This window comes from Gallinula chloropus (genome assembly GCF_964237585.1).
Source record: "Gallinula chloropus genome assembly, chromosome: 18".
Classification (NCBI taxonomy): domain Eukaryota; kingdom Metazoa; phylum Chordata; class Aves; order Gruiformes; family Rallidae; genus Gallinula; species Gallinula chloropus.
The window spans coordinates 2,116,288-2,143,635 of NC_140103.1; the positions used below are offsets into that span (position 1 = coordinate 2,116,288).

The window sequence follows — 27,348 nt, forward strand, 5'->3', positions numbered from 1 at the left end:
AGCTCAAGGTGTTCCCCTGGGGCAAGTGCTTTTAGTCACAGGCTGGAGACCACAATCAGACACAGGAGCAGGAAGGCAGTTTCAGAACTTGTATCAATTTACTAATGAATAACCAGAGTGAGCAGCTCTGCCAGAGCCTGGAAAAATACAGGGCTGGGACTCCTCACCCCCCTCCCTGGTTCCCTTCTGGAGTGGCAGCAGCAGTGAGTAACAGCCTGGCTGTGCTTCGGGCTGCCTCCTCCTGTGTGGCAGGGCATGGAGAGCAGCACAGGAAGCGCTGTGCTGGGGCTTGTACTGTGTGACTCCTGCTCCAGGGGAGGATTCCAGTGCTACACTGGAGTGCACAAAGGATGAAAGCCCCTGTGCCAGCGCTTGGCAGGGCCACAGGACCCTTCTCACTCTTGTGGTGCAAACAGGCACTGCTGCTCACAATCAGATGGTAGCAAAATACTAGTTTCCACTAACAGCTTCCTCCAGGGCTTCCTCCCAGTTGCAACTGGTGCTGCTGAGAGTCCATGGGAAAAAGCTCTGGCACAGCCAAGGCCCCTGCATGCAAATGAGCGTTACATAAATAACCCCCACCTTCTCTCAGTCCCTAGGTTGTGTACTCTATGCACTAGAATTCTCCTCAAAGACCTCCCAGTTCACTCTTTATGCTCTAATTAAGGATCAGTGCCAATTAACTATCTTCAATAGAGGAGCATCTTCCGCTCAGCAGCCAGGAAGTGTCTGAATGAGATCCTGCTGTACAATACACACATGAAAAGGGAAGCCCTCCCTTTTTGGAAAGGGCTTCCAAGATTAAAAAACCCCAGTATAGAACACAGGATGCCTCCTTTAAAAATATTGTGTGGTAAGATTCACTGATGGCATCCACGAATGCAGAGTGGTTTCTTGTAAGCCCCACGTACCACTCAAACATGTTACTGCACTGCCAAGACTCTGAGCTTGATACCATCATGGCAATAGCAGGTGTGAAAACAGGATGCAACACTTTCTAGAAGCTGATATTAAAATACTGTCTGCTTTTTCTGGCAAGAGTGTTACCCAGTCAAAGATCAGCAGCAGCACAGCATCAAATCTGATGCTAAACATTGATTCAGGCCAGAACTTAGCAATAGTTATGGCAGGTTCTAAGCTGCCCCAGTAGTGCTCACCCATTCCCTTTGCTTCCTACAGATGTTCACCTGTTCCCTAAATAACCAGGCAATTTAGATTGCTGCTGCACTGTGTTCTGAGCACGAGCTGTACTAACAGCCTGAGCAGGCAAAGGCAGGGGAATGTCACTTCTGAGCTTGGCTGGAGATGAATACAACAGCTCCCCAGCCAGTTAGAGCCCAAGTTTAAAAAGCACTATTCTAAATGAAAATTAGATGGTTAAACACGGCGGGGGGAGAGGGTGAGTAGGATAATCCCTTCAAAGCTTTACAGGGAAGAGTCTCAAACCTGCTTCATCTTATGTGAGGCACATGAGCAGCCTCAGAATTAAGAGCCCTGCCAAACTTCAGCCAGGCACAACAGCTGTGCTGCCTTTTGGGGTAGATCCACTTGAACTGGTTATACTGGAGCAGATGTAAGCTAGCCACCCTGCTAATCCCAGCTAAATCTGGTGACCATTCACAGGCAGTTCTGAAGAATAAAGGCTGAGAGGAGGAAGAGCACAGACTTGATAAGAAATGGGGACTGTGAAACTGTATTAGAAGGCTGGGGGAAAGCAGCAAATTATTCCACGAGCAGCAGAATCCACAAAGTCTAGTCTGATGGGATTTGCATCCATAACATCTGCCAGGCCACTGCTGTTTCAGATAAATCTCTTGGGCTCAAGGGGGATCCCCATACCTGCTCAGCATGAACTAGGAATCTGGGTGTGTTTTGCTAACAGATCCATTTGCAAAGAGCAGGGGATGGGTCTGTCCTCATACGCCTTGGGAATCTCTGGAGAAACTTGTCACAACCCTGACTGTGCTGAGATTTGAGCTCCAGACAGGGAGGGGCAGGAGGAGGGTGCAGAACAACATCCTGCAAGCAGGTCCCTGCAGTGAATGTAACCCTGCACCCAGGTGGGGTTCAGCCCTTGGGAACTTACCCGGATCCTTCTCATGGCTGCCACAATCTCCACGCGGCTGTTGGGCCTGGGGACGTCCAAGCTGCCGATGTACTGAAAGACACAAGGGTGGGATGTCTGTACAGTCGTACACAAGCTAACGGTGTAGGCTCCTTCAAACAGCTTCTCTCATCAATTTAGTACTTCGTTAGACTCTCCTGACCCCAGGACATGATAGGGGTATCTGTTGTGGGTAGTAGTATCAAAGTCAGAGGGAAGTTAATGGATTTACAATGTTGGGTCTGAGCCTCTGACCTCCCTCTGGTCCTGGATGTGCCTTTCCCAGTGCTTTGCAGAGCAGCCTCTTGCTAATCAAGTCACAATCCTATGGGCCTGAAAAATGGGACTGTCCATTCTTTGTCATTCCTCACTACACCTGCTTTTAAAGAACTCAAAGCTAAGAGCATACGAGTTGGTAAGATGACCGAGTGTGTAACAATTACCTCTCCTGGGAAAAGCTTGTAATTCCGGCCTGACTTTTTAGTGTGGCCCACCCTCCCTCTGGACTCATCCCTTTGTTGGACCAGCTCCATTCCCTGCAGAATCCTAGTAGAGTTCCTCAACCCTGGTCCTACACCAGCTGGTGTTACTGTGCTTACAGGAGCTGCAGTCCTAAACAAGCTGCCTGGCTGAGCTCGCACCGATGAGCTAGCAGTGAACTGGGAGCCCCAGTCCTAGCAGTGCCCACAGCCCCTCAGGCAGGGGCTGAGACGTGGGCAGATGGTGGGTTCCCAGCACCTCCAGCTCTTCACCACACCTCCAGCTTTCCGCCTGTCAGTTGCCTGTTCTCTCACACGCCTTGTCAGCACGCCGTGGATGCTGTGCGGGTTGGCAGGGAAGACCTGCAGGCAGACAGCTTCCTGCTGCTGGTGCTTTTCCCTCCTCTGTGCTGTCTGTACTCTCCCCTTACGCTGGGGTGTAATGCTTGTGTGCCAGAGCAGACTCGGTCTGTGTATGTGCTGCTGCAGCATGGTGGTACTTGTGATGGCACACGTGGTGTGGATGCACAGCAGTGTGACAAGCGGGGGATGCACCAAGCAGCCAGCTCAGCCTTGGGAATGAGGAAAACACGTGGCACCCTGGACAGTCACCTTGTGTGTGGAGTACAAAACCCTTACTGCTGTGAAGTGGTGTGGCTCTGGGCTCTGAGGAACGACCTGCATGTCTGGGGTGTGTTGGTGAGGGCAAGAAAAATGCCATCTGAGAAGGTGCATGTCCTGATGAGGAATGCCAGCATCCTGCCAGCATGGGCTCTGCTGGGTGCAGGCTGGCAGCCGAGGGCAGGGTGCTGGCAGGGCCCTAGCAGGGTCTGTCAGGTCCATTGCTGTAACACAGCCTGTCTCTGCATGGCTCTCACAAGTAGGTGAGTTGGGGGCAGTTTACAAAGCTTCTTCCCCCCTCTCAGAGCACTTGGCTCATGGATGGAGGCTGAGTGTGTGGCTTCAAGTTGTGGTTTGGGGTTGTTGGGGCTTTTTTCCCCCCAGATCTTGTTTCCCTGTGGAGGCAGGGGGCAAGGTGAACAGCAAGTCAGGAGACCCCCTGCAACCATTCAGGGTAATAATATCCATACCAAGAGAGACAAACTAGTTCCTGAAGAGCAGCCCCATAGCTATTGCTGTTACTGATGGAGTTCTGATTTTATTTGCCTACTGTAACACTTACAGCTTGCAATGGGCTTATCTTGAAAAACTTCTGCTTAATGGGCTTTCAGATGAGTTCCCCTGGCTTGGTCTGTCTTGAAATAAACACCCCAAGCAATCTGAAAGGTCATCAGGCTTTTCTGATGCTTCTGTAAATGCCTTTACAAAATGGCATTTTAAAAAGCAGTTAAGTTCAGCTATAGCCTTTGGTGAGCCACAGGAGAGTCAAACCACTCAGACCATCAGAGCTGGAGGGCAGCCAGGAAGGGAGCAACAGAGACTTGCTCTCTGCCATGGTGGCCGGGGTGTATCTGTATCATTCCAGATCTTTGGTGTCTCTGGTTTGCAGGCATCTCCTTCCCTGCTCCGAGGTGGCTGTCAGTGCAGTCAGAGGTAATCCTGATCAGTTCAGTGCAGCTGGCTGGTCTTTTGTCTGCCAACAACAGAGCTGCAGTGGGGAACAGGCCATGCTACCCAAGTAAACGGGTAGCAGGGGCAGGAGGAGAGCTGGTGAGTGCTGAGCCACAAGAGATTCTCCCAACCTCCCTGCTTTGGCCTTGTGCAGAACTTGGGTACTTGAGCAGAGCCCTGCCAGCTCACAAAGCCCTGCACAGCCACCCTCCCACAAGCAGCTCCTGGTACTGACCTCCTGAAGTTTGTCCCTGAAGATTACAGGGCAAGGAAGACAGTTGGGTACGCAGAGATTAAAGACTAAACGTGGTCAGTTGATTGCCTGGTGCAAGACACCCGGCAGCCAGTTACAGCCTTGTCATTGTCAGAGTTGCAGCTGACTGATGTGCCCACAAAGAGCATCCTAATTGGAAGAGGCAGACTTGAGAGCAGAACTCAAAGCACGTCGCTGAGGTAATGCACAGCCCATCTCAGACCCACACATCTTACGGTGCCTTAGCCACTCTCTGAATAGCTCCGGATGCCTGAAGCTGTCAGTCTGAAGAAGCCCATTTCACTCAGTTAAAGGTAGTGTTGCTTCCTGTCTTTTAAAAAATCAAAATAGGGATTTGTCTTCTCCTCAGCACAGCAAGTGTTAATTAAAAAAAGGCAAAGATTCTTTTTCTCCCCTAAGGAAGAGAGATTTTTTAAAACACATGATCAACTGTCTATTAAGATCCATATTACATCCTGCCTAAATCTTACAGTTCTTTTAGCAGGAAAACCCACATGCACAAAATCCTCGTTTCAAAGCTCTATTAGAATATATATGCCCCTTCTTTCCAGCTCTGGGGACAGCAGGCGTGAATTCCATTTCTAATCTGTCTTTAGGCCACCTGCAAAGAAGGGAAAGGAACCCTAGAGTTGCTCCAGCAAAACACAATTCTTCTTGTCAGCTGAATTATAAACCCCATTCCCTGTGCTGTCTACAGAATGTCAGTTCCAATGGAGTCACTTGCCCGGAGTGATGCTGTCTGTGCTGCCAGACATTCTTCATGATCAATACAAAGTCTCTGGCAGTATCAGTGTTTCTTCACCTGAAGGCTGCGTGCATTTAAACAAAGACCTTGCCTGCCTGGCTCTGCTCGCAGGGAATGGGTCAGATGGAAAGAGGCACTAATGTGGTTTCAAGCAGCACGTAGCAGGCTGCTGGTTTGCAGGGGGATACGGAGCAGTCACCTGGCTGCTGGAGAAATGGGGTCCTGCCCGATGGGGGACAGGACAGGGCCAGGTCGAGCAAGGACAGGCGTGTGTCCCTGGCACAGGCAGTATCCATCTCGCTGCCGAGGGGGGCTATGCAGATCGGTTCTCAAATGGAACGCACACGGTGGCTTCTAGGGATTAAACAGCTAAAAAAATACGAGGAAAAGAGCGAGAACCTGTTTGATTGTGGAAATTAAATAAGGCTTTCCTATTTTATCGGGTTTTTTTCTTTAGGGATCCTGCACGCAGCTGCCGGGGCCGCTGTCAGAGCTGAAGAACAGACTGAGGGGACACAGGAGCCCCGGGTGCCCGCGGCCAGCGCACCCCGCCGGGGCAGCGCCCGGCCCTGCGCCCCCCGCCCGCGGGGACCCCGCGCCCGGAGCCGGTCTGCAACAGGCGAGGGCCGAGGGGCGGCTGGCCGGGAGAGCCTCGGCCTCTGCCAGAGCCCCCCGGTACCTGGAAGGGGCGAGGGGCTCTGACGGGCGGGGGGGGGCACGGGCGGACCCCGCTGCGACCCCCCGACCGAGGGCGCGGCCGGGGCTGGGGGAGCGCGGCCGGGGCTCACCTTGGCCTGGAAGTGGATGCCGTGCTGGAAGGCCTCCTCGTTGTGCAGCGGGACGCGGGAGTCGCAGCCATCGTCCACCAGGTTGTACCGGTTCTTCACCGGCATGGCGGCGGGCGGGCGGCCGCCTCAGGCCGCGGCCCCGCCGGGCATCCCCGCCAGCGGCGCCCGGCCCCGCGGAGCCCCGGGGCGGGCGGAGCAGGGCCGGGGGTACGGGGCTGTCGGCGCCCGAGCCCGGCCGCGTTTTGAATGAGCGTCCGCGGGTGCGAGCGGGGCCCCGGCCCTCGCCGCGGCGCCATTGGCCCGAAGTTCCCTCATGTGATGCGGGGGGCGGTGGAGCCCGCCCTGCCCGCGGCCGCCCCGCCTCGGCCGGCCCCGCCGCTGTCCCCGGCGCCGCTGGGAGCCGGGGCCCGGTCCCCGGTGGCCGTGGGAGTGCGGCGGTTCCCGGGCCCGGCCCGCGTCAGCTCGGCCGCACGCCGCTGCACCGGCTGCCAAGGAGCGGCAGCCTCGGGCCTGGCCGGTGCCGTCGTTTTGGTGATGCCGGTTGTGTTGCCGGTTGTGTTGGCCTGGGCGCACGGTGAGAGCTGTCCGTGGCCCTCCGGCAGGAGCAGCGCCCCGCGAAGCGGGGAGGGAGGTTTTTCCCTGCAAAGGCTTGTCTGTAGGCTGGAGCGTTGTAAACACCCCAGCACTGTGTCCAAGTTTGGCTTATGGAGGTCTCGTGCTTCTGGGGGTCTGGGGCCATCCTGGCTCCGTGGTGCCTTTTTAATAAACACAGAGGATCAACACTGTGCCGTGACCTCTGAGGGCACAGAAATACCAAACCTGGTTCTCAGCTGTAAGCGTGAGGGGAGGAAGCGTCCGAGCGCCCCAGTGACGGAGCTCCTGATGGCAGGGTTGCCCATGGAGTCTCACCTTCATTGAATTTTTTCAGGTTTGGGCAGTGTAAGTCATGTTGTATCATGGGTCAGCACCTGCCCTGCTTCCTGCGTTAGACATTGTAAGAAGATGGGGTATGAATGGTGCATGAATCCGAGGGGTGGAAGCTTCTATGTGCTTGCTCTGACTGATCTTACCTGGGTTCCCCAGAATTAATGTTTTGCTGTAAGCCAAACAAGCCCCCAGCCGGGTGCCTGGACGTTGCTGGACACCACCTTTTATGTGGCTTTCACATTAGCAGGAGAGAAAATTTTGGCTACGGGCAGACAGTGCACAACTCTGCCTCCACCTCAGCGTCATCACCCTGAGCTTCTTGGCATCTCTGAGTACTTGTAAGTCAGCAGGAGATGGGCGAGAGCCAAAAATCCAGAAGCTTATAATTAAGAGAGGGAGAAAAACCCCAAAGAATTAATATTGGTTCACTGACTGTGACCCTACATGTTCAAGTATTTTGTGGTATTAGCAGCTCATTCTGGCACTTGTGCTGGGAGGGGTTTTGTGGCCAGCTCCCGGCTTTGCTGAGTTTTTCTGCTTCCAGACAGGCTGCTTCTTTTTTTCTTCCAAGTTATAACGTTGCATTACCTTTGTATTTAAATATTCACAAGTTTATGCTAATCCCTCTTTTATACAGCATGACTCAAAATGTCTTTTGTTTCAGGTATGTAAATACATTCATTGCTTTCTATCCAATATGTTACTCTAGCTACACATCCTGCCTATAGATTCATCAGTTCTCTGTCGATTATTCTTTGTGTGTACTTTGAGCGTTTCATGGGACTAACCCTGTACGAATCTTGATTTTAAAAAAATATCTGTTGACCTGAATGACTAACCTAGATTTTGTGTGCAAATGTCCTTGGACTGATTGAGCAAGAGTCAGTCCTTTGCTTCTCCTACAGAGATGCCACCCAGTCAGCTTATGCTTGTGCTTCCTTTGATGCTAACGCCAGCAAAGCTCAACCAGCAAGAGAAATAAAAACCTAACACAGCCACTACTGGTGAGTCTTTGCATTGATTCTGCAATCCTGCATTGTAGCTGAGGCATGCACGAACCTGCCATGGTGCTGAGCTGCTCAGAGCTCCTCCACGTTACCCTCCCGTTGCCCCAAGAGCATTCCTGCACAAGTGGGGGGCATATGGACTTCTCTTGGGAAAGTTACAATTTTTTTTTTAAAGCTGGTAGAAAGAATGGGATGAAATAACAAGAATGGTCTTTTTGTTTCCATTCTGGTGCTGTCTGGTATCCTGCAGATTATAAAATCATTTTGGTAGAGAGAAGCAAACTTCTCATGGGAATCCAGAGAAAAATAAGGCAACTGTGATTTAATAAAGCTTGTGGTGCCAGACTCTGTTAGATCACAATTGAATGGAGGTGTTTAATATTCCATGTTCATTAACTTCTGTGAACTTTCCGTAGGGCTTAGCTCTTCTAAGGTTGATGGTTTGGATCTGTGTTTGAGAACTGAGTTTGAGGGCTGATAACCATAAAAAGACGGTAACTTTGTAGTTTGTTTGTTGGGCAAAGAAAATTCTTTGACTCCATTACAGGTAAGAAAGCTGTATGCCTTTTCTTCTGGGTAATAAAACTGGGCAAATATATGGAATTAAACAGTTACAGAGCACGTCGTCATGGATTTAGTACAAACAAACCCCTACTAGCGTTACCCCTCGTTGACATGAGCAGTTAGCCAAACTTCATAGTGGGTGTTTGCATCAGATGGAGGTACTGAGCTACTTACTCCTTTGATGTGCAAAGCACACACAGAAAGTCTCATTTCTCTGAGCGCAGTAGGAGTGAAGCACCAAAGACAGCTTCTTGGCTCAAAGCTGCTGGAGGTTTTGCAGAGAACAGGTTTACATCAGCTTTCTTTTTCAGGCACAGGCTACCAGGATTTTGTTCCTTCTCTTGCTCTCACATGGATGCACATTCCTCTCTGCACTGACATTTACTCTGCATGGAAATCCCTCTTCCAATATATAGCTTCATGTTTTGAAGAGACCTTGAACATGGTGTAAGTTGGGCAGTGGGTATTATACACAGGCTGTTCTTCAATTGTTTTGTCAGCTGGCTTGCAGGAAAGGTGCTGTTGCTCCTGCCTGATCCTGTCAGGTTTCTGCCGAACTCATCTTCACAACTCTGATAAAAGAGTTGCAGAGGCATTTCATGCTTTCCAAAGGAGACCTGGTCTCGATGCCAAGGAATTTTCCTCCCGTCTGCTAACCACTTTAAACACTTACTTCTGCACAGCAGAGCTGCAAAGATTTTACATGATAAATACAAGATGACATATCAAGAACAACCAGGCAGTCATCCAGTAATGGCCAACAAAACCTCTGTTACAGGATTTCACTTCCATATCGTGCTTGTAAGGGCTGAGGGATCTGTGCACACTTACTATGTCAGCTCATCTGGTTTTGTCATGAAACTTTATCCACTTCATTAATACTTAGTTGTGCTGGTGCAATTTTCAGAGCAAAGTCCTGTCACGCCAGCAGATTGCTGTGTGCCTGTGAACATCTCGTTGAGATTCAGCTGCTGAATTCACTCTCCATTCTGCAGGAGATGGGTGTTTGCTTGAAAGCAGCATTTTTGTCTGTGCATCTAATAAAGTGGCAAGATGAAGCAAGGTACGCCCAGTTCATAGCTACTGAGAAACAGCAGTCACTGTGAAGTTCCATCAGTTAAGACCAAAGGGGCTTAACTGACTTGCTGATGGCTTTATAGGATGGAGGGATGAATGCCAGTGAATCATCTGGGGTGCACATGGAAGCAGTAAAACCTTTCACTAATTTCAGTGACTTTGGATTTTATCTCAGTTATATATTACAGTGATTTAAGAGTTTGGAAGTTGCTTTTATGCATAATGCTAGCAACCAGCTTCTGTCTCCTCCTACAGAGCAGGATGAGCCGATGTGGGGGAAGGGGAGGACAGCATATCGTGGGAATAATGTGCTCTGCTAGTGGAGGCGAAGAGATTTATGTTCCTGTTGGATTTCCAAAACTGCAGACACATTCTGCTTCCCTTACAATCACTTTCTTTACTCAAGGGAGCAAAATTAGGCAGTATTACTACACAGCAAAAACTATTGGCTTTTCTTCATATCTTATGGCAGCGATCAAAAGTGAAGATGCAGACCTAAGAGTGGTTCAGAACTGTGTTTTGACCTGCAGTAACTCTTGTTTGCTTTACAGCAGATAACCCTCTATCGCTCGTGATCACTGGGTGATAAACTGAAATCTTTGTTTAACCAGGTAAGCCTGGAGGCACCAACCAAGTCCTATAAATGCTGCTGCGTGATGGAACGCAGAGACAAGGCCAGATAAAGTAGGTACTGCTGGCTGCAAGAGTGATGTTACCCTCTGCTGCACCGGGGATTTGGAGACGACAGAGAAAACTCACAAGCAAAACCTCTGAGTCCCTGAAGCTGCCACATGACGTGAACTCAGACGTGACATGTGGAAGTGTCATTGCTTCAGCCCCCTCAGTCAGTGCCGCACGTGTCCTCTGCAAGTGCAGGGTCTGCCTGGTTAGACGACTACACCAGCTTTGTGTTGCTGGAGAAGAAACAGAAGCTTAATGTCTCCAAGGTTCAGCTGGGCAGCACAGCCAGGCAATCTGCCCCTCAGAGCTGCGAGCCTCCTTCATGCATGGCCAGTCCCACAGTCCTGTTCCGCAGGACTCGGAAGGAAAAATGTCATCTACAATTATGCACATTTTCATCATCTTCTATCATGCAAATCCCCCCACCCCAAATGTTTTGTTTGCATATGTAGGTCAACTGCAAATCTTCAGTGGTCTAACATAAACGTTGGAAGCACAGGTTGATGTATGTGGATTTAAACTCAGGGTAACACCACTGCTGACCTTTTCCAAGTGGGGTCTGTTTACTGGATATGTTTTCTTATGACTTTTCCTTTTACACAGCCTTGTTTTCTTACTGGTTTGTGAAAGTACAACTGGGAAAAGATGCCCACCACCATCACAAAAGGAACTATTAACTTCAGACACGGATGGATAGTTCTTAATGAGTAACTCTTTTCTAAGAATAACAGCTTGAGGAATGTGTTCTTTTTCAAAATGGTACGTTGAAGTATTTCTGTAAATAATTCTTTGCTGCTGGCAGGAGGCCAGTTCTATATGATATTTTAAAAAGATTGTATGTTCTTTTTGCAAATTACAGGCTACTTAATGTTTTCCTTATCTTGGCTATCATTAACAAATCTAGAAAAGAATACATCTATTGTCCTTATGATGCTAGATAAAAGCCAGAAATTTTGATCCATACTCAGGAACCAAAAAGCTTACTAGGAGGAGTCAAATTTATTATCTAAGAAAAAATGTGACTTCTTAAACTCACCAGCTTGATGTGTTTGCATGTCCAGCTCAGGAATTCGGCACACAACGAGCTGGCAGTTCAGTTCACCATCGGGATGAGTCGCTTGGATCAGCAGATTATCGTGATGTGAAACTCCTTCTGTTCAGTTTACTGCCTGGTTCTTAGAGTTAGGTTTTTGATGAGAATATTCCTGCAGATACCTGCAAAGCAACCACTAGCAGGGTGCAGGGAAACAGCCTGATCCCTGGAGTGGTGCTCCAGTGCATTAACCACCACTGGTTTGCTTCTGTGAAACCACTTCGTTACCAGACTCATCCTGGACCTGCCCATGGCCTGGCACATCATGGGAAGGTGTCTGTTTGCACACACAAACCATGTTAACCATGTCATGGTATAATGACCAAGTAAGTTATGGTTTAGGATAAATGAGAGTGAAGTTGTTGGCCCAAGAGAAGAGTAAAATACCATACAAAGAGTGCCTTTCCCCATTCCATAAAATTAGACTAGTCCCTCTTGTTAGATTTGGTATCACGAATTTAACTCATAAATGCAGAGGGACATTACCACAGGAGGCAGGTCAGGGCTCTTGTAAGACCAAAATACTGTGAGGTTGGAATCGAGTATCTCCCAAGGCATGTGATGCTGTGCTGACAAATGTGCATGTGTACCAACACTCTGCCAGATTCCCTGTGTAGGAGAGCACACTTTGTTCTGTCCTGCCTACAAACACCAGCGCCACCGTGACACTGGAAGATGATTCAGAAAAGAAGTATTTTTCCCAGCATAGTCTAACAGATGCACAGTTCCAGACAGAATACGTGTTCTTGTTCACTTGGTATCACAAGACAGCAACAATTTGTTCCTATCAATGGCTCCCTCTGAGCAAGGGTCTCAGGAAATCAGCTGGTGTTGAAGAGCACACAGTAACTTTAAATTTCCCCTCTTCTCCCAGGGGACAGATGAGCTGAACTTTCTTTGTTATTTTTCTCTCCTGCTGCTAGATCCAGCTTGCAGCATTCAGCAGGATACACTCTCCTTGGGCATTACCTTGCTACCTTATTACTACTCAACCTATACTTTACTCCCTACCTGGCAGTACCTGAATGCCATGTACAGTGTGACTTCATGCTGCACACTACAGACCATCTCTATTTATCTCGACGTGAAGCAAAGGTTTAATCCACACAATACAGCACAAACCAGGTATCTGATGTATTACAGCTTCTTTGGTAGAGAAACAACTAGTACATGATTAGCCTGTAAGAAATATGGATATTTAATAATTAGATATAATAGTATTTCTCCTTTGCAATCATTTGTTTGGCATTTCTTTCCCACGCTCCAAAGCCTCTTAATGCCTTGGCCCATTGTAACTATTTCTCTGGCTTTCCTTCAGGCATTAGTGAGGATAAATCTCTAATTAAATATTAAAAAACGTTCATCTGGGGGCCTGGCAGTCAAATAGGAGAGTCAGGTCGCCATTTTAAATCACGCTCCAGCCAGCAGGTACCAAGATCTGGTGGTGGCTGGTCAGACAACCAGGATGTGCCCTTCAGGGATGGACGCAGAGAAGACACCACCCAGACAGAGCATCGGTATTGAAGGTACCGCCCTCAACGCAGAGCTCCTGCCAGCACAGGGAAGTCCTCCTGAGTTTCTAATTAAGAATTGTCACTGCTATAAAAAAATCAGTGCACATCATTTAATAGCAACCTGAGAGCAACCAGGAGTGAGCTATGTGACCTCAGCCTTCCCGGTCACTTCACACTGTAAGAAGCAATGCTGTAATTAATTCCTTTGGTGCTTGGGAGGGTAAATGGTGTAGGACAGGTGATGCACTGAAAAAAATATGGGTGAAGTTAGGACTGAATGCGAAGCTCTAGTTTGCTGTTGAAATAAGTCAGTGTCTTGGGATTAAACTTTCTTCCCTATAAATTTATGGTGACTTGTGGAGAAGGGTCCACACATATGGAATTGTAGTTACTGGCACATCCTGGTTTCTATAAAATCCCAAGGGCCATGTGAGGTGAAAATGTGATATAGTTCCAGATCTAGTAGGGTAACAGATACCTATTCCGCTGGCCCTGAGGAGTTCCACAGTCAGGAGCTTAGTTTTGACGTGACCTTTTTACTTTAACTCGCAGCTAACTGGAAATCCCAACTACTTGCTGCATTTATTTACATTTTCCTTCATTTAAACGGTTTATTCTGACATCCAGCTTCAGTCCTGCTCCACACGAGCAGCACGACTCCCTCACACGGAATCCTCATCCTGCCACCTATTTGTTTTTTTGCTTTTTTCCCCCTTTCCTTCCCTCAAGTCTTTCCTCGGCACCCGCAGCCCGTCAATCCCCGCAGCCAGGCTGGGTAGCCCGGGGCGCAGCGCCACCGCCTGCCCACGCCGCCGCTGCCTCCCCGCGCCTCCTGAGCTCCCTCCTCCTCTCCTGCCGCTGTTCTTCACTCACAAGCTCTCATTGTCACCACCTCTGCACTGACGGCGGGAGGGATTCCTGTAACCGCTGTAAGGCCATTTAGTCCATTTCTGACACTGCAGAAGCCGTTTTTCTATTTGCTTGGTGTGCGTTTGGCTCAGGTAACGTAGGAGCGTGTTGAACATTCAGAGATTACAGTGACTTTAAGGTATTTCACAGAAACACCCCTCTGGGGCGTTTCTAGCGCGGATGGTTTAGGGCCGAAGGGCCTTTCTGGCATCATGCCCCACGCTGCCCCTCGGAGCAAGGCCCCGGCACGGGCTTTCTGGGCAGCTTTTCACACGAAGAAATTAAAATACAGCAACTGCTGCCGTGGGCGTTAGTCCCGAACAGCAGGTTGGTCGCTACTGGAGAAGCGTTAGGCGGCTGGAGAGCTGGGCCGCGGCGCTGGTCTGAGGCAGGGGCTGGGGCTGTGCCTCGGAGTAACGGCACGACCAACCCGCCTCGAGGGAAAACCGCTCGGCCAGACGGCAAGGAACAGGTTTGCTCCTCTAAGCCGCACGGCAGGGGTTCTGCCGAGCAAGGCGGCGGTTGCCAGAGCCGCATGACCGGCCTGAAGCAGTGACGGCCGCGGCCGGTACCCACGGCGACGCCTTCCCGCCCAGCGCCGCCCGCTTCCAAGATGGCGGCCCCGCCCCGCGCCTTTCCGAAATGGCCTCCCCGGAAGAGGCCGGCGGCTCCGCCCGCTCCCAAAATGGCGGAGACGGTCACGGCGCGTCATTGCCGCTGGGGCGGAGCGAGCGGGGTCACCGCCTCGCGGCGATTGGCCCTTCGCGCGTCCCGTGCGCCGCTCCGCTCTCATGGCAACGGGCGGGGAGCGGGGGCGGCGGCCGGGCCGAGGCAGCGCGCCGCGGGATGGAGCCGGCCGGGGCCCCGCCGGAGGGCAGCGCCCCGGCCCGGGAGGCTGAGGAGCCGCCGGGGTCCCCGGCTCTCCCCGCGGAGGGGCCGCCTGCGCTCCCTGCAGAAGGGGCGACGCTGCCCGCCGCGGCCAGGCGGGAGCGGCGCGGGACCGGCCCGCAGGGCCCTCCCGGGCGCGCGGCGCGGGGCAGGGGGCGGCGGGCCCCGGGCCGTCGCGGCGGGGAAGAGGGGGCCCGCGCCGCCCGGCGGCCCCGCGTCACGGTAGACAGCTCCAAGGCCAAGACCTCGCTGGAGGCGCTGAAGATCAGCCTGCGGCAGCTCCGCTGGAGGGAGGTGAGTGCCCGCCCGGCCCTCGGGGGACTCCCGGGGCGCTGCCCGGGGCTTTGCGCCCTGCTCTGCCCGCCCCGGCAGGGCCCGGCCCTTCCCCCTGCGCCCCCTGCCCTGCTGGGGAGACCTCCCCGCCGTTGCCGTGGGCTCTGCCTCAGGCAGGCCGTTCCCCTGCACCCCCCTCGTCTTCCTCCTCCAAAGCAGGCGCCTACAGCCGGGGGGCTCCTCCGGCTGGTGGCACCGCGGCGCTGGGGTGTTTCTAATGAGATGCCGAGTCTGGAGGCTGATCTGATTCCCGAGGAAGGCTGCCATCACCAGTTACGCAAGCCAAAATAAGGGTAATCGGCTATTACACTTAAAAGGTTAAACTACTCCTGGAAAGAGCAAGAAAGAAACCTGCTCCTCTGTAGAAACGTTTGGCGCCTTGTGTCGATTTGCGTTTCTTTCCTTTCACCCTTCCCCCTTAGCGTGGGTACCGGCACAAGGCTCATGGCACCGCATGGAGCAGTCCCTGTGCCCGGGGACATCAGCTGCCCGCTCTGGTGGCAGAATCTGTGTTGAGGGTGACCTTAAAGGTGTTGTGTGTGAACAGAATAGTATCAAGCCTCCTAATAACACGTACATCACAGGCTTTAGCCTTAAAAATCACTGTATGTGGAGAAGGCACGGCTTGGTTTTGGGTTTTTTTTTTTTACAGCTTGAGTCATATGTTTTCTCTGTGCTGTGTGGGGAGTTCAGTGTCTGCCTGGCTGTGCTGAACTGGAGATGGGACAGTGTGGGAGCTGCAATAAAACTGATGCTTTGGAACTTCTTATTTAAATCCCATAGAATTTTCTGATATATTTTCATCATAGGTGTTAAATTGTTCTCAAATTGTAAAGGTTTTCTTTCCATAATAACTGTACAAATGGCTTTATGGAAGTTTAGGTGGCTTCTAGGAGCTTTTTGAGGAACTTGGGTAAGAAGTGGACTTGTGATCTGTTTGGGAGAGGGAAGCTGGAGGGGACATGAAGTGGAAGGATATAACCTGAGGATGAACTCTTTCTGTGCATACAGAGCTAGGGTGCAGCAGCCTCATCTGCGGCACCTGCTGCTTGTTACACAGCTGCCTTTGGGGTTCCCACTCACAGGCACTGATGTTTCTCTGCACCTGATGCTTTTTTACCAAACTCTGTACAGACTTGGGGTGGGCAGTATTTTCTGTATCACTCGCAGTTAAACACTAGAAATGTATTTTCTGGAGGATTGAGTGGCAGTGAATATTACCTGTGTTCGTTCCTAATGTCCTAAATGCCTGATATCACAGAGCTTGTATGCTGCTGGCCAGGGAGAGTCATGTCTTCTCATTCTGTGTCTCAATAGCATTTTATTTCAAGGCTTTTGTTATTGAAATCCATCTGGAGAATTTCCAAATCTCGTTGCACAGGAGCTCTGGTTCTCAACCCCTGCCCTTCTGGCAAACCAGTAACAAAATGTCAGGGGGTGAAATGAAAACCTCTTGCACTTAGTTTACCCCTGGGTGCCCCTGTGGTGTGTCTGCAGGCTTGCTCAGTGCTGTACTCGGTGCCATACAGAACAAGGGGGACTTCACACTTTATGGCTTTGTTCTTGTGGCAAAGTTTTATGTTCAGAGTGTCCAGTGAGTGTTTCTGAGTGTAACTGCTTGATGTTTCTGAGTGTAGCTACTGAAGTTAGCCCCCAGATGATGTCGGCAATGAGCCGTACTTACTGGTTAGTTTTGTCTCTTCTGTTCCCTGAGCTTTTACTGTTTTGCATATCTTATCCCCTGGACTCTCTGCACTTGGTATTCTGCCCTACAAGGGCACTTCTTCCACCTGCCCTTGTTCCTCTCTTGAATATCTGCACTGCATTGTCTGTGTTCTTCCTGCTCTGCATCCCACAACAGCAATCGCTTTTGGCTGTACTTCATCTTTCCTTGTTTACTGCCTCCCTCAATATCCTTTCTCCTCCATCCATTAGTTCAATCAATACTTTTCATTTAGCCTGTCGCTTCCCTGGCTGGCTGCTTCGTGCTCTTAATAAAGAAGAGACCAAATATGGAATTTTGTGCCATTTGATGGTACCATCTAGGTAGTTAGTAATTAATTCCTTGCAGGCAAGTCACTGGAATGTATTTCTGGAACTTTTTCAGCTTTGTTATAATAAAGAGGTGAATGTGCACGAAGTGACATAATTTTTTCTTAGGAAAGTATTTTCTCCTGCTAATATGTATGTGTCAAATCAGCTGTCTCTCTTTTTCTCCTCCTTTTCACCTGCCCCCGGAGGTGGAAGGAGCAGTGAGAGGGGAACCAACATTAGCTATGGCTCTTGACTACTACTGATTACATCAAAGTCTTCTGGATGGGAGCAAGACAAACTGTTGACTGCAAGCTAGCAAGCTTCAGTAGACACAGAATATTTTGATTCCAGTCACATACAATGTTGAAAGCTCTCCCTGTCAGATGGTTAGAAAAAGGGCTCTGATGTGCTTGCTCAGCAGCTGTCGTTGGGACACAGCCTTGGGAATGGTTTCAGAGGAAACACACATGTAGTGTCTTGCACGACCCATAAAAATCATGTCAAAAGTAAACTAATCTGAGCAGTAGTAATAAAATGCTGTTTAAATGCTGATGTTTTAGGGACTGGTGTTATACTGTTATCCCTTGTATAATGCTTTTCAAGGTGATTGCATCTCAGGCTTTGATTTAGTTTATCTGGTCCTCACCACTTTTACACTTCTCCCATTGCTGCTTTTGTTTCTGCTGTTCTCTTTGCTGCTGGGATGTGTTGCCCTGAATATTTTTGTAGAAGCAGGCTATCCTAATAGACTTTTTAAAGTGGGCTCCTTTTTCTTGTTAACTTTATCTAAGGGAATAGCATTATTGCAGTGCCATGTAGGCGTTTGGTTTAGGCTGTGTGCTCTGACACCTCCTTGCTGTGGTTACTCTGGCTCTTGCAGCAATCATCTATTATTGCAGTATGTTCCCTGATCACTTCTACAAGTGAGACATAATGTCCTGTGTGATTACAGAGTTGTCCACATGGAAGTCGTTTGTTTTGGTAAATTAGCATATGGTAAATACCACTATAAAACAAAGACCCAGTGCTCTAAGCAGGGCAGTGCTGGTGAGCAGTTCTATGACTGATAGAGGAGGAAGAGGTGAAGGAGTTTGAGAGCAATTTGCTTATGGAGATTCTGTTACCAGAAGCAAGAGACAGAAAAGATGCCTTTTTTTTTTTTTTCCCAGCTATGGGAATTATGAGCAAATTAAATTATCAACCATGATAGCTCTGGTTGGGGTAACACACAGGGCTGGACCTTTTAAAAAGCGTTGCAGAGTTTTAATGGGCATGCCAGTGAAGCAATTACTCCCATCACCAGATTGGACTGTCTGATTCGGCGTGTCAGGTCCTTTAAAATGAACATGATATGCCAGATGAAATAATGGGCACAAATTGAGCTTGCATCCTGAGTTTATTCATCACTTAATAAATTATTTCTTGGGCTAGCTTTCAATTACCAGGAAAATGGAAGCAGCAGCTGTCTTGGGCATCACATACCCCAGCATCACGCGTTCATCTGTCTCGCTGTTCAGTAGCTGCGTGGAGGCGTGGAAATAGTTTGAAATTTCATGCCAGGGAAGGCTGACTAGAAGACAAGAGTCATTTAACTTGTCATCAGACATGATGGAACAGACTGATGTGACCCGTGAGACAATTTAAATTATTGGCTTCCAATCAAAAGGTAGAAATGACCTGTCAGACCAATTTGACTGTGATTGATTATTAATAGTGCCACGTTGTGCAAGCAGCCCTGCTCTCTGTGGCTCCTGTTTTGCTGCTTTTGTTGCCACTGTTGTACATCTGACAAATGCCCCCCAACGCTGAATAAAAAAAGACTTGAAGTAAATTCTTCAGAGTGTCAGTGAAGTGGCTGCAGCCTGAAGGCTGTTTGCAGTGACTGATCCTGGGGCCAGCCTTGGTTCCTCTGCACAGGACGGGCACCTGGTGACAAGGATGGAGCATCCCCATGGCTGTGACACCTTGGCTGTGGCACTGGCTGGTGCAGAGCAGAGGATGTTTTGGCTGGCACGGGGTAGCCAAAGAGAGGGGCTCTGAGAAGAGCAGGCTGCTTCAGTTATCCACCTTTCTTTTCAGCTCATGTCCCCTGCACCAGGAGCTGGGGGGTGGCTGAAAGGCCTCTTCTTCCACAGCAAGAATAATGTGTATCTGTCTGGTGCTGCCGCGGGGAGCCAAATAATCTAACCCTGTGTGCCTTTCCAACCACTATTCCTAAGTAGAAGTATAGTGTGGAGTAGAAGGAATCCTTCCCGCCTCACTCAGGAGATGAGTTTGATCCCATTGTTGGATAAATCCCAATATTCTTGATTTGCCAGGAGCAGGGAAGCAGCCTCCCTCTCTGCATCGCTGAGACGGGGCGGGGGGGGGGGGGGGGGGGTGACGCCTCCCTTTTCCAGTCCGGAGCTGCTCACTGTTTGTAAAGTGCTGTGATATCCTCTGTAGATGAAAGGTGTTATATAAATGCAAATTTCAGTCCTTTCATTTCAATTTCATTTAATAAATAAATAAAGTGTTCAGGTTTTAGTGGGAAGGGTGCTCTGAGACCCGGTGCTGCATCTGTATTCTGGGTGTACCTGTGCAGAGGGGTTAAGGCCACTGATTGTCTTTCAGCGCCTAACAGAATTAATTCTCACTTGTACAAAAACAGATTTTGCAGGCAGAATAATAATGAAATAAGTGAAGAATCCACTGGCTCTGATAAATTGGGTATCCCATCCCTATGAGTAAGGAAGCAGAGAAAGGATGCATTGCTCAATTTGCATTTTAAATTAATTTTTCAAGGCTATTTACTGAGGAAATTGAAATTTTAATTAAAGTAGCAACTCAAGTAATTCACTCACGCTTTATGAGATTTTTTTTTCCTGTCATATTGAAAAACAAAAATCCATTGCTTAAAGAAATGTTGTAAAGCAAGAAAAATTCCATTTGGAGTAAAGAACAAGTAGTTTCTGCAAAATGCTGTGGGTCTTTCTGTAAGTAAAGTACCAAAGGTGATGGGGGTGAGAGGTGCCTAACACATGTGTCCTAAAAATGCTGGTGTCAGCAATAAAGCATTATTTATTTGAAAAAGATGCAGCCTAATAACAGAAGAGATTCCTGTGAATATATTCCATATGGTGTGTGAATGGCACCTGCGTGGGCGTGCAGGTGCATTGGGTTTTGGGCTGATAAATTGGATTGTGAGAGAACGGGGTGATAAGAGTATCTTTTTTTTAAACACAGCATAATTATTTGTTATTATAATACTGATTACAAATGTTTGGGCTTTAATTTAGTAATTTACTATTTTTTTTTGCTGTGGATTGCTGATACTGCTAATCCCCAGGGCTTATGTTCTTTCTGCTGGTAGTTTTTTTTGGTATTTTTAGTTTAACCCCCCCACCTTGCTACTATTAGAAACCAGTGCCATCATTAATTGGAGCACTGTTTCAGAGCTTTCCAGGCTGCTTAAAAAAAGTTGATTTTTTGGATAATGGAAAATGAACTGTACAATTTCCCAGTTCGTGGTGAAGTCTTGTGTGAACGGGGAAAAGAAGCTGGAAGGTTTAATACTGTTGAAATAATTGCCTTAGTTCTTAATAGTTGATAAACTCTGTTTTCCCTGGAATACAGCAGCTGGGAGCAGAAATGTTTGGTGCTGGTGCAAGATGGAGCATGTGGAGGTGCCACTGGGTTGGGGGTGAAGGGCCACGGTGGGTGTGGGTGCAGCCTGGGAGGGGTGGCAGGGATGATGACTGAAAACGGCATGGGACTGTTGGCATTAAATGGTGATTGTTTTAAGAACAGGAGTTGATTTAGCAGTGGCCAAGGATGAGGATTCCTCCGTGACCTCTGGTGCTCCCTCAATGGTCGCTTATTGCCACAATGAGAGGGAAGGATGCAGCCAGCCAATATGGTTGATAAAGCACTTCAACCCTTCCTTTTATACTGTTCCTACCACGTGTTATACTTGTCATATTCTAATTGGCTCTTAACTAAAGGTTACATTTACATACTCCACCCATCTTGCAGCCTGGGAATCATGTCTCTTTCTCAGTCCCAGGAGCACTGAATCCTTATCACAGCTCCTGCTCCCACCTCTTGTGTCCTTGCTGCACGATACACAGGAATACGCTGACCCATCATTGACCCTTCTGTTCTCACCAAGACGGCGTGGGGCCTGGTCTGACTGAGCTACACAGGTGACTGCTTGGACAACTGCTCCATAGGCTCATGGCCTTGCTTCTCAAGCCGTTCTGCAACAGCTTATCACCCCTTAAACTGGGGAAGGACAGAGCCCTAACCCAACCATTGTCTTGAGTTTTACTTCCCAAGTGTAGCACTTGCTGTTCTGTGACAGGATGAAATGCTGCTTAATGAAATGTATATAGTATTTTACATTGCCAATGAGTCCTGCCTTAACTGGGGTTGATAACAAGCTCAGAGTTTCTTAGTACAGATCATGCCTCAGTCACTTATTTTTAGTTTCTCTAAACCTTTCCTTGAACTTTAAAGTCTTGAACTGATCAAAATATTCCGAGTTTCGCAACCAAAACACAGAGCATGTTTTCATCTGACAGTCAGAAGACACTTCTTGACTCGTTTATGCTTCATGCAGGCGTTGGGAAAGTTAGGAATGCATTGGTTGTGCCAGACTGCTTCAAAACCTGTCTCCTCTCTCTTTTCCAGTTTCCCTTTGGCAGACGTTTGCCCTGCGATATCTATTGGCACGGGGTTTCGTTTCATGATAACGATATATTCTCAGGTCAAGTCAACAAGTTTCCAGGTACCTCATTTCTGTCTCCAGATTTACACAAATGCTTTATAAACATGATTATTTGAACGGCTTCTGGGGCTTACTGGGTTTTTGGTGTGAATTACCTGCCTCTCAGCTGGTAGTATTTTTAGCATGTTTGCTGGTTTGGGTAGGTGATTTCTGCTTGGGGGGAAAGAATACCACAGTGGGCATCTCAGTCTCTGAACTGAAGTTTGTTTTGGAGAGAAGGTGGTTCTGATGAGAAGAACACTTCCTATGTATGGCTTTAGGAGAAAGGAGAACTTTAGGCTGTAATCTAAGTATTGTCTGCTACCAGGTGCTGTAGCTTTGGCTTTGAATCCAAGTGGAAAGAATGTGTTTTGTTTCGTGCTCTGGCCTGTCTGAGGGAGAAGCTTGAAGTGGAGTTCCTCAGCTGGGTATTTTAATATTGAGGAGTTTGTGTCAGCCCTCATGATGCCTCTTCTACTTTAAGCTCCCTTTTTTCTCATTTAATCCCTGTTGAGATCTCTCTAAATAAGAGCTAAAAGCTTAGGTATTGACTTAGATAAGCCCTTTACTTCAGATTTATTGCTGCAGTTACTATGCTGTGAGAGTGAGAACCCTTAGATACCGAACTTTATGCTTTATTTACCCTCACTTTCTCTTCTCTCTGGAAAGTTCAGGTATTGGATGGTGTAGTTTTCTGGTGGCTTAAATCTGTGTTAGATGAACATTACCCTCTCTGTATCCCAGCTTCTATCTGGGAAGAAAGTGTCATGCACAGTAGTCAAAATCCCTGATTTCCAGGAGCCTCGTGCTAACTTGGTGCTGGGGCTGCTCACAGAACACCCTGTTCTTTTGGATGTGGAATGAAAAGGAAACAACAAGTGCTAGATTATATTTAAATGACATTTTTAACTATTCCTGGAACAATAGCAGACCAGGAGAGTAATTTTGGATTATGGCAAAGCCTGTAGTCACTATTGGACTAAAACTTTCCATTCTTCTGAGCTGTATTTTGGATAACTAATTTTTTTCTTCTAATATGATACAGTAGTGAATACAATGTGAACTATGCCAGGGGGATGCTACAAACATTTTGTTGGATTTTAAGTTTTAAAATATCGTCAGCTTTATAGGAAGCAGAGCCTACTGCTAGAGTGATTAGTGATATAACACTGTGGATCCTTCATCTCTTTTAGACCCTGTCTCTTCTTTTCCCAGGCATGACAGAGATGGTACGTAAAATCACACTGAGCCGGGCAGTGCGAACAATGCAGGATCTGTTCCCTCTGGAGTATAACTTCTATCCTCGATCCTGGATTCTGCCAGAAGAATTTCCCCTCTTTGTGGATGAGGTAGATTATTATTTTTACTCCCAGAATGTTATAACTTGTTGTGTATTTTTCCCACGTCATTCTTTAGTTTTTCACACCTACCAGGTTATTTGAAGTCACGCTTGTTTGAGTCTCTTGTCAGACTGTTGCACTGTTTAAATATTCAAAACGTAATAAACCACCATTCTTTTCAGCCTTTTGGGAGGAGGGGGGAAAGCAGTGATGCTGTGTGGTGGTATTTGGTTCTGTTATTACAAATGTATTTTAAAAAATATTGTATGTGTTTGTTTCAACCCTGACATGCTCAGTGCATTAATGTGTTCTACAGTATCCTCTGCTTGGAAAATAGAGAGAAAAAGAAATGTAATTCTCTACTGTCTGTTACTTTTTAGATGATTATCATAACCACAATCCAATTAAATCCTTGGATATCTTTTAATATACACTCTACGGGTGTGCTGGGTCACTGCTGTGGCACTGCCAGTAACAAATGAATAAAATCCCTATAGTACTGCACTCTTAACTGCTTTACCTGTAAGACCAGTTTGTAAAAGGAGTGTAAATTACTCAGTTTAGCTGGGACAGTGTCCTGGTTTCAGTCAGGATGGAGTTAACTTCTGTAGCAGCGGCTGGAATGCTGTGTTTGAGTGTTAAAGTGAAAGCAGTGCTGATAACACCCTGGTGTTTTCAGTTGTGGTCAAGCAGTCAAGGACTTTCTCAGTTTTTCGTGATCCACGCAGGCAGCGGCTTGGGTCTCGGCTCTCAGCCGGGGTAAAACCACGACAGACAGGTAGATCTGTGCAAGTAACTCAGAAGTAAACCTTCAAAGCAGTGCACTGGGCTTCCCATGGGGCCACTTCTGGGAATGGCACCCATCCGGGCTATGGGGCGCCGGGGACCCGCGCGGTGCATCGCACCGTGGTGTGTGCATGAGCTGGATGTACAGACCTGCACGCTGTCAGCAGGTGGCACTGCAAATAAATACTTTGCTCTGGTTGAATGGTTACTGGAGTGAAAACGATTTGCTTTTTGTTCCAAGGATAACAGATGTCCAGTAACACACTCCTAGGAGTTTCCTTTGCATATGTTCTTCCATCTGTGTTTGAGAAAAGCATAGTTTGTGTTATCAAACATTGTATTTTATGTTGTAAGAGTTTATGTTCTACTTAGCACAAGTTGGAAATGTAACCCCTCCAAAACAAGAAGAAATACAAGCAGAAAAAATCCAAATCCACTGTGAAGCATCAATGGTTCAGCCTGCTTTCTGCATGCAGTTTCATGAGTTCTCAGTAGGAGCTCCCCGAGCTTTTGAGGTGTTTATTTGTGTGTATGTGGTTTAATGTTTGCTTTAAAACCAAAGGACCTTAATGCTGCTGAAAACATCAGCCCTCTGAGACTGAATTTTCAACCTATTCACAAAAAAGGTACAATACAGCAGGTGTGGTGCCTGCATGTTAGAGCCTGGTAGGAGCTGGCGTGCACTTGAGTATGTGGATGCCACGTGTTCCTTTATCTGAGCAGAGGAGGATTTAGCCATCTCCGGTACTTCTGGAAGTCAAGCTGTTTTGTCGTGGGCTGCAGCTAAGTATGTCGCTCTAGATGAGTTGCACTGTGACTTGCCTTGCTGTGTCCTCGCTGTTATTGGTATTCAAGCCCTTTGGGGTGTAGTTAATTACCAAAGGCCACAAATCCTGTGCCTGTGTCTGTGTAGGTTACACATGAGAAGGTGGCTTGCTGCCATTTGTAGAAGATTTTGTCACAAAGGGCTGCACTGAGACATTAACACCGTGACAGAAATGACTGCTGAGAGAAGAAACTCCTTCAATTCACATCTCTGCTCTTGGAGCACTACAGCATTTCAAAACAATTTATCTCTCAAATTTTCTTACTCTGCCTTGCTTCCACAGACAGGGCTGTGAACTTCTATCATATGTGTGTATCAGTAACTAGATCAGATGCTGTCAGCTTTTCCCACCTTCCCTGATGCATAAATACAGCTAGAAAACAGTGCAGCTAATCCAGTACTAACCTGTGCTTTAAAGGCAGTGACTGAGGAGAGAGCTGTGCTCCTCTTTGTTGTGGATATGTGTATTGGAAATACCAACAGGGCAGTAGTTTCCTTAGTGTCATTTGTAATGAAACAGTGATGGGTACTTTAAATGAAGGCTTAAAAGTTCATTTTACTAAGTAAATACATTTTTAGCTATTTTCAATATTCACCTGTTTTTACCTTTGAAAGATCTCTGTATTCACCATAGCAGAAGGTAAATGGCAGATAGGCAAGTCTGTGGGGTGCTGTGGTAATTGCCCCTTCCCTAACAGAGAAGAATCAGTTGGAATCTGTGCTAAGAACTTATTTCTAACAGGAGACTCCAGTTTCTGAAGTGTAACTGGCTTGGGATTCAAACCAAGGCTGTGATTGCTCTCATACTGCAGCCTTTGTGTTGTCTGTGAGGATGATGAATAGGCCTAGTATGATTAATTTTTAATAAGAATCTAATTTGGACAGTCTAATTTCCAGCACAGCATATTTTTGGTGCTTTAATCAGGTTTTCAGCTTTCGGATACCTCTTAGGCACAGACATGAATATTCTAGTCTTTGTGCTGTCAAATCTCATAGCCCATTATATGCTTTTTTTTCAGAACACTCTTTTCATTCAGCCTGAGTTTCCTCAGGAAAGGCAAAAACCTGCAACTGGATCTGATTTCATTCCGTTAGGCACCCTGCTCTCCTCTTGCTGCAGGCTGTGAATGGTTAACATGTTTTTAAAGGTAGTTTCCTTCTGTCAAGCTCAGTACACAGAAATTCCTCATTGCATATGAGCTAATTTTCCTGCGTGACTGACTCCTCTAAGTCTGGACAAGCCTCCTCTTAATGATAATTTGAGAGAATGTAGTTGAGGGGATTGTGGAGAAGTCAAAGATGACTGTCAAGAATTTCCCTGAAAATCAAGAAACCATCTGCTTTCGTCAAGACAGCCAAGGTGCTGAAAACCAGACTGGCTCTGGTCCCCTGTCCCCACCCTCCTATCTTCCTCTGCCATTGTAAGGTTTGATGGACTAGAAAATGATGGAGACTAATTGCTTCCTTTCCAGCTAAATGGAAAAAGTGAAGTATGAGCTGTATGAGAGCAATGCTTGTTAAAATGCAGGGCTTCAAGAGCAGGTTGCTCTTGCATCTTTAACGACAGTCCTCAGGAAGCTTTATCTTTTTTGAAAAGGTGCTGCAGTATCAGAGCAGGAGTAGCCTGAGGCATGAACAGCAGACACTGGAACGGGAGGCAGATTGCCCTGGCTGGTTTCATAGAGGCTCTTTATTAGTTCCTGCTCTGGCAGACCATGATTGGCACTTCATACCCAACTACGACTCCAGACATACATACGTTTAGTTGTGGAGGTTTAAGATTAAACAAGTTTCTTTCTGAGATGCTGACTTTAATGAGACTCCTCCAGTATGTAATGTCATGTCAGGGGAGGATTCTTGAGTGTTAAAGAGACTAGGGCATAAATCCTGCTTTCCTCCTTTGCTGTCTAGGCCTGCTGATCTACTTGAGCCTATTTATCCACACGCCATTTATGGAAACCTGATCTCCATTGTGGTATTTCATCTCTCAGTGACCTATTTTACAGAAGGATCTTCACTGAGTTGGTGTGACACTTGTCCATGAGAAAAGCCCTAGTCTAAATAATGAATGTTGAATTGCTGCAGTTAGTAGGAAGGCTTTCAGCAGTGCGATTCTCCAGGAAATAAATGGCCTTCGGGCTTGTGTTTTGGAGTCTCCCTTTGAGGAATTTGTGCTCTTAATGATTTATTTCCTCCTAAATACTTGTGAATGCAGTGCTGCTATATTTACACCTGCATGCAGAGAACAGCAATAGACCCTGGGGAGCTACAGAGGCTTCTTCACTAGGGTCCTGATGCTGTGCCGTGAGTTTAAATCTCTGCCTGATAGGGTGATGCAGCAGTGCATTTCCACTGGTTGCTCAGTCCTTGGGCTCCAAACCAGTTGCTGATTAATACCACTTCCCCATGGTTTTCTTTTTGTTCTTAGTGTATGCCAGTTGGATCACCACATCCACACTCTGCTTGCCAAATGGATTCTGGAGCAGTGAGCACCACTGGAGCAGACGGGGCCTGGGGAGACAGCAGATGGGACTTGGGTCAGCCTGTACCCCAGGGAGCTGTTTGTTCCTCCTATGCTTCTCAAGGCTGAGAAATGTTAACTCCCTGGCTTGAAGGTGGCCACGTTCTTTCTTTGCTACGTGTTGTAAAACATGCCATAT

At 47.8% G+C, this 27,348-nt stretch overlaps 2 protein-coding genes across 2 annotated transcripts in view; one reads left to right on the plus strand and one right to left on the minus strand.

Annotated features, from left to right (window-relative positions):
* Positions 1 to 6,067, minus strand: part of LOC311198584 (carboxyl-terminal PDZ ligand of neuronal nitric oxide synthase protein-like) — a gene marked incomplete at both ends in the record, with an annotated part of 28,854 nt that extends 22,787 nt beyond the window's left edge. Inside the window, 2 exons of the mRNA XM_084272562.1 lie at positions 2,087 to 2,158; positions 5,963 to 6,067. Coding sequence (XP_084128688.1) covers positions 2,087 to 2,158; positions 5,963 to 6,067 — 177 coding nt within the window. The remainder of the gene's footprint in view (positions 1 to 2,086; positions 2,159 to 5,962) is intronic.
* An 8,513-nt stretch (positions 6,068 to 14,580) lies between these two features.
* Positions 14,581 to 27,348, plus strand: part of TTLL11 (tubulin tyrosine ligase like 11) — a gene marked incomplete at both ends in the record, with an annotated part of 43,157 nt that continues 30,389 nt past the window's right edge. Inside the window, 3 exons of the mRNA XM_084272634.1 lie at positions 14,581 to 14,916; positions 21,661 to 21,757; positions 22,952 to 23,085. Of these exons, the coding sequence (XP_084128760.1) occupies positions 14,581 to 14,916; positions 21,661 to 21,757; positions 22,952 to 23,085 (567 nt within the window). The remainder of the gene's footprint in view (positions 14,917 to 21,660; positions 21,758 to 22,951; positions 23,086 to 27,348) is intronic.